The sequence below is a fragment of the Grammomys surdaster genome, unplaced genomic scaffold (genome assembly GCF_004785775.1).
Source record: "Grammomys surdaster isolate TR1022 unplaced genomic scaffold, NIH_TR_1.0 259, whole genome shotgun sequence".
Lineage (NCBI taxonomy): Eukaryota > Metazoa > Chordata > Mammalia > Rodentia > Muridae > Grammomys > Grammomys surdaster.
In genome coordinates, this window is record NW_021604700.1 from 4251812 (window position 1) to 4263214 (window position 11403).

At 40.1% G+C, this 11403-nt stretch overlaps 1 protein-coding gene across 2 annotated transcripts in view; it reads right to left on the minus strand.

Moving 5' to 3' along the window:
* Positions 1-11403, minus strand: part of Rgsl1 (regulator of G protein signaling like 1) — a 62112-nt gene that overhangs the window by 46664 nt on the left and 4045 nt on the right. For both annotated transcript variants that reach the window (XM_028775762.1, XM_028775761.1), the window contains exons 3-4: positions 10631-10705; positions 8555-8684 (exon numbers count right to left, since the gene is read on the minus strand). In XM_028775762.1, the coding sequence (XP_028631595.1) occupies positions 8555-8684; positions 10631-10705 (205 nt within the window). The remainder of the gene's footprint in view (positions 1-8554; positions 8685-10630; positions 10706-11403) is intronic.

The following is an 11403-nucleotide window of genomic DNA, read 5'->3' on the forward strand; positions in this document are numbered from 1 at the left end:
TATGGTAGAGCAAAGCATGCTGGGAATTCTAGACGAGTGGGATGGACAGGATTACAGGGGACTATTAGAATAGCCTTCACTGGAGATGAGATTTTCATGAGCTTTTGGAAAGCTGATGGGGAGAGACCTGTGGCTATCTTTGGATGAACACTCCTGGCTGAGGAACAGCTAATGTGGAACAGTGCAGTGGGAAGGTATCTAACATGCTTGACGAGCTGCTGGCAGTCAGTGAGGCTGCAATAGAGAGACCAAGGACTGGGAGACGAGAGACAGTCCAAGATAAAAAGATAGACTGGTCTGTAAGCCACTAAGGATACAGGGGTACTGGGTTTGCACAGAGACGGGAACTATTGGCGTGTGGCATGAGATGTTGTGTTTAGGAAGGAGTTGGGGAGAGAAGGCATCGAGCAGATGTGTGCCTGTTCTGAATTACATTTCCCCATTTTTATTGTATTAAAAAAAAATTAACAAAAATTACTATTTAACTATTTGAGAGTACATTCCGTCACATTAAATACATTTGTAATGTGTAACTAAAACCACCGCTCATCTTAAATGTTTTTCTTCATGTAAAAATCAAAACTATAAACATTAAATAATAACTCCTCACTTCTCTGTCCCTCCAGCTCCTGCCAGTTACTAATGCACTTGTGATTTTTGACTCGTAACACTTCATATAAATGGAGCATCTAGTATTTTTTCTTTTCTAATTACTTATTTCATATAGCATGGTCTCTTCCTCATGTGGTAGTATACATGTTATATATCATGTTATATATTATGGATCTCAGTCCTCTATCAAACAATATGGCTTTCAAATATTCTTTTTTGGTCTATGTTGTTCCTTCTTCTTCCTGTTGATAATGTCTTTTTTGTTGTTGTTGTTGTTTTTGTTTTTTGTTTTTCTGAGACAGGGTTTCTCTGTATAGCCCTGGCTGTCCTGTAACTCACTCTGTAGACCAGGTTGGCCTCGAACTCTCGAACTCAGAAATCTGCCTGCCTCTGCCTCCCAAGTGCTGGGATTAAAGGCATGCGCCACCACCGCCCGGCTGATAATGTCTTTTGAAGCCTAAATTTTTAAGATTTTTTTTTAATGAAGTCCACTCTTCTGTTGTTAACTCTGCCACTGATACCATAGCCAAGAAATCACTGCCACCCCAATGATGTGAAACCCAGTGCCTGTACTTTCTACTGGTTTTATAGTTTTAGATATCATATTTGGGTCTCTAATTTTTGTTAGTTTTTATCTACCAGGTTGTACAGAGGTCCAGCTTTCTTCTTATGCATGAAGACTTTCATTTGGTCCAGCATCTTATTTGCTTTTGGTGGTGGTTTGAATACGTTTGCCCCAGGGATTGGCACTACTTGGAGGTATGGCCTTGGAGTGTGTGTGGCCTTGTTAGAGAAAGTATGTCACTGTGGGGGTGGGCTTTGAGACTGTCCTCCTAGCTGCCAGGAAACAATCTGCTCCTGGCTTCCTTTGGGTGAAGACAAAAAGAACTTTCAGCTTCTCCAGCACCATGCCTGCCTTGACACTGCCATGCTTCCCATGATGATACTGGACTGTGTAAGCCAGCCCCAGTTAAATGTTATCCTTTATAAGAGTTGCTTTCATCATGGTATCTCTTCACAGCAATAAAACCCGAACTAAGACAATCCCCCCACGTGTGTGTGTGTGTGTGTGTATACACATATGCTTGTGGAGGACAGAAGACAATCTTCAGTGCCATTCATCTGGTGCCATCTTCCTTTCCTTTTTGAGATAGGATCTTCCTGGACTAGAACTTGCCTAGTTGGATAGACTGATCTCCTAGAGGTCTGCTTGCCTCCACCTTCCCAGCGTGCTAGAATTACAAGCACATGCCACTGTGCCCAGCTGTTTTCTGTGATTAAACTCAGGTCCTCCCACTTGTAAGGCAAGCAAGCATCTTACCGTCTAAGCCATTCTCCCAGACTCAGCATTGCCTACTAGGAGATTGTTCTTTCGCTACACAGAATAATTGTGGCACTCTTCTCAAAAGTCATTTGACTGTGTATTTGGAGTTTTATCTCTGGGCTTTATATTGTCTTTCAAATATCTTAAGATCTGTCATTATGCCAGTACTATACTGCTTTGAATACTATAGAATTGCACTAAGTTTTAAAATTAGGATATATGAGACCTCCATGTTTTCTCTCCAATTTCATAATTGTTATAGCTATCGATGACCCATTGAGATACCATATGAATTTTAGGACGGACTCCCTTATTTCTGTAACTGGGATTTCAGGAATCTGTGGTTTTAAGGAGTACTGATGTCTTAGCAATGTGGTTTTCCAAACTATGAACATAGGAGGTGTTTCTACTTATTTATGTCTTAATTTGTTTCTTTAATGTTTTCTAATGTGCAAGTATTCCACCTCTTTGGCTAAGTTAATTCCTAAATGTTTAATATTTATTATTTTAAATATTCTTATAAATTGAATTGCTTTTGTCACTTTTTTTCAATTTTTACAGTGAGTGTATATAAATGCTGTGACCTTCCCAGCCTGAACAGGCCAAGCAGACCTTGTCTGCCATGACAGGCTTTATCGGCCTGAACAGAGACATTGGCCTTGGCTGCAGGTGCAAGTTTTGACTTACTGGAAACAGCGAGCTGCCAAGAAATAGAAACTTACCGGATTGGCTGCCATGCTGTTGCTACCCTGTGTTAAATCCTGCTCTGGGGTTGGGTTCTGCGGTTTTTTCCTTTACAAACGCTATACTGATTATTAAGCTTTGAGCCTTGATCAGAACATTGTCTTTGCTCCAGGTTTCTCTCGCCCCCCTTCATTTCCAGCCCTCCTTTTGGGGGGATCCCTGCTTAAGCCGCTGGACAACTACAAAATGCAATTGATTTTGTGTGATTGATTTACATCCTAGTACTTTACAGAATTCATTTCTTTGGGTATTTTTGCTTTACATAAAACATCATATCATGTGAACAGTGATAATTTTAGTTTTTGCTTTCTACTATCTTCTATTTTTCAAAAAATAAAATTGTCTCAGTCAGGGTTTTATTGCTGTAAAGAGACACCATGAACCATAGAGACTCTTATAAAGGCCAACATTTCGTTGTAGCTGGCTTACAGGTTCAAGGTTCAGTCCATTATCATCATGGCGGATGCAGACATGAGGCTGGAGAAGGAGCTGAGAATCCTACATTGGATAGGCATGCAGCAGGAAATGAATGAAATGCACTTCCTCCAACAAGCCCTCACCTACTTCAACAAGGCCACACCTTCTAATAGTACCATTCTCTGTGAGCCAATGAGGGTTGTTTTCTTTCAAACTACTACAGAAAAAACTTTGCTTTTTTTCTATTTATTATTTCCTTAACTGCTCTGGTAAAGACTTCTGCTATGCTGAATAGGAATGATAGGTGTGCTATCGTGGTATGCTAAAGTGATGAATTTCTCCATGTTGAGCCATCCTTGCCTTCTATAAGTTTTCCTTGTTCACGGTGCATAAACCTTCTACTATGCTGCTAAATTCAGGTGGCTAATATTCTATCGTGGATTTTTTCATCAATATTGATAAAGGTCATTATGCTTTTTTTTTCTTACAGCCTTGTCTGCCTTTGGTATCAGGGTAACACTCTCCTCATAGAACGAAGTTTACAGGAATCCTGCTGTTAAATACTTGGAAAGCCTTAGGAAGGACCAAGACTACTTCCTTGGGTGTTTCATGGACTCTGAGATCAAGTGCATTCAGGGTGGTATGGTCTTAGATGGTCTGCTTCTGTATTTAGTTCTGTAAATTTTTGCTTCAAGTATTTGGATAGTCTCCAAGAGAAAAGTAAAAATTTATAATTATTATATCTTCTTGATATTTTGGCCTTTGTTTGTGTTGGTATAGAATGTCTTTGTGTGCCTCTTCTTTTGATTTAAATTGTTTTGTCTGATTTTATTGTAGCCACTCGAGCTCTCTTGTAGTTACTATTTGTATGTACTGCTTCCCCATCCATTCACTTTTCTTTCTCTAAAAACCTTGTAAACTTGATGTGATGCGTGAACAGATGTGAACTGGCTGGGTTTTCTATCAGCTTGACACAAGATGGAGGAAGGAGCCTCAGTTGAAGGGATATCTCCGTGAGATCCAACTCTAAGGCATTGTTTCAATTCTTGATCAATGGGAGAGGGCCCAGCCCATTGTGCTTTGTGCCTTCCCTAGGCTGGTGGTCCTGGGAAAGCAGGCGGAGCAACCCATGGGGAGCAAGCCAGTAAGCAGCACTCCTCCATGGCCTCTGCATCAGTTCCTGCCTCCAGATCCCTGCCCTGTCTGAGTTTCTGTCCTGACTTCCTTTGATGATGAATAGCAGTGTGAAAGTGTAAGGTGAATAAACCCTTTCCTCTCCAACTTGCTTTCGGTCATGATGTTTCGGTAGCAATAGAAACCCCAACTAAGAGAATATGTGAATTCGTACAGTATATGTAACAGCAAACTCTTAAGTATGATTATATGTATATGTGTGTATATCTATATATATATATTCTATGAAGAGACTATGATTCAAATGCTATAGAAGCAAATGCTAAAGCTAACTATAATATCATTTGATCTATAGAGAAAAAGTGCCTATATGGTAAGTGCCTATCACAAGAGGCCAATCTAATACTCTTTAATAACAAGTACTTAAAAGTTACATAAAATGAAGTCTCTCGGTATGTTTGACATTGTAATTCCACTTCTGGATCTGCCTGATCTCAATATTTATTTTCAAGAATGAAATCAGACTGCATAGTCCAGAGATGTACCTTAAAAATGAGTGACTAACATACTAAAAGTTGTTATAATGTTTATTGCAAATTGTGCTATTTCTAGATTCTACACAAATTATTTTGCATAATGTTCTTTGTATTGCTTTTGTTGATGCTGATGCTATTCCACTACAGAAAGATTTTCTTCAAATCTATGGAATTAGAAACAGACATGTTTCCTTCGCACATTCACACAGTTCTGACTCTGTGTATCACATATATGAGACAGCCACATTGCGATTTCTTAGTCTCCTCTTTCATATTTGTACTAGAACTGAGTTGACTAAATTTTCTATGTTAATGAGTTTTCTTCATTATGCACTATCACGTTTGCTATAAATATGTTGTGATAATGGGGCCAACTTACACTGTATGTTTAGAGAATTCCCTCAGTTGTGACTTTTTACATGTTTTCAAAGGGAACCAGAACAAAAGACTTCCCCACGCTGCCTATATCCATATGGTTTATCTCCGATACACTACATTCATGTGTGTGTTCACAATTCACCCAAAGGACATAGGTCTCCCACATGGCTTCCACCCTAAGGTTTTTCTCCTCCAAGGAGCCTTTCATGGACTTGAAGAGGAACAGTGAGTGTGGGAGCTTTCCCACATTACTTAACACTCAGAATTTCCCAACACCGAGTCACTATGAATGTTTTCCTACATTGTTTATATATAAGGTTTTTCACCATTGTGTATCTTTTTGTGGCATCTAAGGGAACTGTGATAAATGAAGGCCTTCCCACAATGACTCACTGTACCACATCTCTCTCCTCTGTGAATCATGGTATCAAAAGGAACAGTGACTTGTTTAAAGCTTTACCATAATGCTTACACACATGGGGTGTATGAATCCAGTGTGAATCCTTCTGTGGTATTGTCCTAGTCACTGCTCTATTGCTGTGAAGAGACACCATGACCAAGACAACTCTTATAATAAAAGAAAGCATTTAATTGGGAGCTTGCTTACAGTTTCATTATCCATTATCATCGTGAACAGGAGCATTGGTGGCATAAAGCAGGCACTGGAGCGGTAGTCAAGAGCCTGGTGTGAGCTCACACTCAGTGACACCTCCTCCAACAAGGCCACACTCACTCTACACCTCCCACTCCTTCTCAAACAGTTCAACTGGGGATCAAGCATGGGAATACATGGGAATACCTCTGGAGGCTAATCTCATTTAAACCACCACAGGTATGAATGGAAGATTAAGTGTGCTGGCCAAAGGCTTTGCCACATGCTTACAAATGCAGGGGCTTCCTCTGATGTGGATCTTTTGATAGCAGTGAAGTAAACAGGAATCAGGGAAAGCTTTGCCACATTGCTTGCATTCGTAAGTTTTCTCTTCGCTATCCTTTTTCTTGGTGTCAGAAGGAAACGGAACAAGTGGACTGCTTCCCTACATTGCTCACATTCGCAGGGTTTCTCCCCAATGATTCTTTTCAAAGTAGCAAAGGGGAAAAGGATAAGTGAAGGCTTTCTCACATTTCTTACATATATAAAGGGTTTTTTTTTCCACTGCAACTTCTTACAGGACTGAAAAGTAAAAGTGATCCTGCACAGGCAAAGACAACATATATATAAACATATATGTTATATACACATATGTATATATGTATGTGTGTGTGTGTGTGTGTGTATGTTCCTACTCTGTTGAGTGTTAGATGGCTCCTGCACAGGCAAAGACAACATATATGTGTGTGTGTATGTACATATGTATGACACACACACACACACATATATATATGTATATATATATATATTTTTATAACATATATTTTATATGTGTGTGTATGTGTGTGTGTGCGCACACTCCTACTCTTTTGTGTGTTACATGGCTCCTGTATAGGCAAAGGATATATATATATATATATATATATATATATATATATCACATATGTATGTTATATACACACACATATTTTCTGTATGTGTGTGTGTTCCTACTCTGTTGAGTGTCACATGGCTCATGCACAGAAGGTCTCTCTCTAGCATGGTTTCTTTGATGACTTTGAACACAACTATGTATTCTGAAGGGATTTCCACATTGTTTGCATCTATAGGGTTTTTTTGTTTTGTTTTGTTTTGTTTTGTTTTGTTTCCAGTGTGAATCTTCACATACTTCATGAATTTCTGGGGAGAACTGAGGACATTTCCACATTCCTTACATTCTAGTTCCTCTTCATGTTCAGGACACTCATCTGGCTTGTGTTCATTCTCAACTGGGATGTGAACCCTTAGGAACAGATGCACATTGAACACATCTCTGCCTACCTTCCTTTTACATGGTTTTACTCCATAAGGATTTTTTTTTCTTTTTATGTTCACAAGAGGAACTAGAACATATCTGAAATTCTCTCCCTATTGATTATTTCCATTATGTCCACATAATCTCTTCTCCATTTGATGTCTTAATTTCTTTTGAATTACTGCAATAATCTTTGGTATTCTGGTCTTCCTGTAATTTTTTTTTCAATAACATCCAGGATCCTAAAGGCGTCCTGTATCACATCTCAGTGGGGCTCCTTTTGAGGATGCTCGAGGAAAGCTCATTCCTCCAGGGTAACGTCAACAATCACATTTTGAAGGTCACAGACGCCGTTTCTGCTTCCAAGTCCAGAGCTGTCCTCACAACTGCTCTTGAGATCAGTATGCAAGAAACAGTAAAAAAAAAACAAAAACAAAAACAAAACAAAAACAAACAAACAAACAAAAAACTAGCCACCTGGGCCTCTATCAATACTCAGGACCGTGTCATAAGCATGGCGGCACTAGAGGCTCCATCTATTCATTTTCAATCAAGTGTACCTTTCAATCATATGCATCTGAAAGGATTATCAGTATTATCAATTAAAGTTAGGTTTTGACAACTTCACACATGTATAGACTGCACACTGATTACTCTCACCTCCATCCGCTTTTACTTCCCTCTCACCCCTGCCTGCTTCTCCCTTCTCTGTAGATCTCTTTCTTGAGTTTCTACTTGGTCTGTCTTGTAAGCCCCTGAGTCTAACCATGGCCATCTCTGTAACCACAAATTTAGAGCTAGCCACTGAAGTCTGGTGAATTCAGCAGTAGACACACAAATAAAGACAATACTCCCTCCTTCCCATAACCTTTCAATATTTATTTAATAGTTTAGTAGTAAGGGGTAAGGCCTCGCAAGCCCTTCTTCTATCCATAACTGATTATTGACAGATTGAGTATTGTGCAGGTCTAGAGCAAGTAGCCAAGGCTGCTGAGTCCATAATGGTAATCATTGTGCCATACCTAAAGGCAACATTTCAAGCTGGGTGGTGGTGGCGCACGCCTTTAATCCCAGCACTTGGGAGGCAGAGGCAGGCAGATTTCTGAGTTCCAGAGTTCGAGGCTAGCCTGGTCTACAGAGTGAGTTCCAGGACAGCCAGGGCTACACAGAGAACCCCTGTCTGGAAAAAAAACAAAAAAGCAAAAAAATAAAAAAGTAAAAAAAAAAAAAATAAAGGCGACATTTCCCAACCTGTCCCTCTATCCTCCAGGTTTTTACTTTCTTCCCTAAAAGAATTATATTTTTAAAAGATAAATTTTTGTCATTTTTGATTATGTGTATGCATGTATCTGTGTGTGGGTATATGCATATGAAGGCAGATGCCTATGGAGGCCAGTGATGTCACCTCTTAATGCAACAGGTGTTGGACTGTATCTGTGTCATACCATAAAACTGGGAAGCATTGAGTCATTGTGCACTATGGCTTCCCATAGTTCTCCACATACTCTCATGCCTGTGCTCACCTCCTTCTGGGGATTTAATGAAGCTCATGAGCTCCTGACAGAGGATGTAGTAGAAGCACAAGTTTGTTTTGCAGAAGAACGGTAACCGATATTTTTCCAACCAGGTCAATAATCCTTTGTACTTGGCAATCTAGAGTTCAAAGAAAATAACAGCAAGATAAATGGAACTGGACCCTTAGGAAATGCAGCCCAGGAAGGGGCATCAAATTGTGCTCTGTTTGCATATCTGGATGGATGGGGAAGTGTGCTGATTCAAAGTGCCTATGGGGAGTGAAGACTTGAGCTGAGGTCTCAAAGATGAAAGTTGTTCAGTTTGAAATGAAATTCACACAACACACACACACAACTAAACTAAATAACCAATGTGTCCTCAGAAAGTTTTCCTTATTCCTAAGTGAATTTCTTTAAGAAAGCAGCTGGTTTTTTTAACCAAGTAGAAGAGGAGAAGGAAAAATGAAGAAAACAAAGAAGAGGAGGAAGAGGAAGAAGAGGAGGAAGAGGAGGAGGAGGAAGAGGCAGCAGCAGTAGGAGCAAAACTTGCTTGGTGATATAAAGTCCAACTCTTAAAGCAACAAGTGTTGTGCTGTATCTGAGTCATACCATAAAACTGAGAAGCACTGGGTTAACTTGCTTCTTTTTCAAAATAATTTCTTATAAGACCCCAACCCATGTCAATTGCACATGTAAAAAACACACAAAGAAGCCGAAGGTGATGCTGCATATTGCTAAAGTCAGCTCCTAGCAGGAGAATTATGAGTTCTAGCCTAGCCTGAGCTACATAGCAAGTTCCTCTTTCAACTATGACAAATACATTTAGAAAAAACACACACATACCACAATCTAGAGGAAGGGGGAACCCTGAGAGATAATCCACCAGAGAAAGAAAAAAAGTGAAACTTTGAGCTATAGTAGAGAAATCAAATTTAACAATTGAAGTAAGATGGTGTAGTAATATTATTTATATATAAATCTTGGGGCAGATATGTGTGTATGTCTTTCATTAGAGGATGTAAACCATTAAGGCAGATAGTGAAACAACCCACTGCCAAGACTTATTTAATTAACTATTTCAATAAGATGGCTTCTCTTAGGTCTCTAAAACTCAGAGAGAAACAAACTTGCTGTGGACAAGGCTCATCATGATCTCTCCAGTAGCACACACTATTAGCATAGCACAGAAAGCAAATCTAGTGTCTACATAATGGAAAAGGAACAAAGGAAAGATTAATTGCCCCAGCCTGCAGGGGGCTTCGACAGGGTACCCTAAGAGAAAGGGGGAGAGAATGGAAGGGACAGAAGATGCAAAGAACAGGACCAAGACAAAATTTCTGATCAAGGTCCATCGAGCTGTATTTTCTCAGGCAATTTATACAGGCAGGGAAGGAGCTAATGTATTTGGGGGAATTTCACAGAAGCTGGGCATTCTGTCATGGCAGATACCTTGCAGGCCCGATGTTTTTTATCTGGCTCAGGGCGCAGCAACCACTTTCCTTAGGGTGCAGTGACCATTGGCCACCTGCTTTCTCAGGAGTTGATAGCTGAGGAAAAACAAAACCTAAAACCATTCTTTCAAAATGGAGAAAGGTTGGCTCCCAGCAATTAATTTATAAGGAAAAGAAATAAGGTGCCAAAGGAAAGAGAAAGTCATGTTTTGAGAAGAGAGGCATCTGGCCTATGTCTGTATCTGTAGTGCAGATCTGCTCTTAAGCTATGGCCCGTTTCCTGCCTCACACTGTTGCCAAACAAGTCTTAGATTCTTTCTTGCTTAGGTGTGTGATCTCAGACCTCTCAGCAGAGTGGTCCAGACATCTGCTACCCAACAATTATAATAGACCTGAGAGGTTTCCTAACTGCTCGCTAGAATATAAAGGAAGAACTCAGCAGCAATTGCTTGTCCAGGGGTGAGTAAAACTGTGCACTGTCTCCCTGCTTTAATGCTACTCCTACTCACCCGACTTACACTTTCTTCCATGACCACTCTTTAGTCGTCTTCCTCCTCCCGATCTCTAAATTCTTCAGATAAATTCCCCTCACCCTTTTCTTTGCCCTGAGCTCTTTGCCATTTAAAAATCTTACCAAGTCATAAGGTATTTCTGGCCACAAACTCCATTGTGATTTCTCAACATTATAAAATGGTGTTTGACCAAAGACCTGTAAAGAAAAATGTGGCAATTTGAATAAGAATATCCTCCATAAGTCCCATCCCAGTTGATACACCTACTAAACACTCTCACATGTAAGGGTCAGGGAACACTGTGGAAGAGGGGTTGGAAAGATTGTAAGAGCCATAGAATCAGAGACTTTTCTGGGAGCCTGTGTCTACTTGTAACATCAGAAGTCACCAGAAATAACATATTTATAAAATCTCACCAACATGGCTCCCTAAATCTGAGCTGAATGAAGGCAGACAGCAATGGACATGCCAAACTGGACAGGGAACAGTTCATGAGGCTTCAACCCACACAGAGAACTATGGGCACCCGAGTAACACTAGGAGTGAGAGAGGCAGTCATCCCTGGGGAAGAGCTCACACCATGGCTGTCCAATGCCAAATGGTCAGCCCTGAAAATATACATGCAAGTAACATTATACGGGCCAAGCAGGTTATATTTAGGAATATATGTGATACGCAAATACACATATGCAATAGCAATTAGAAAAGAAGAAGAAGAAGGAGAAAGAGAAGGAAGAGGAGGAGGAGGAGGAGGAGGAGGAGGAGGAGGAGGAGGAGGAGGAGGAGGAGAAGACGAAGAAGAAGAAGAAGAAGAAGAAGAAGAAGAAGAAGAAGAAGAAGAAGAAAGAAGAAGAAGAAGAAGAAGAAGAAGAAGAAGAAGAAGAAGAAGATATTT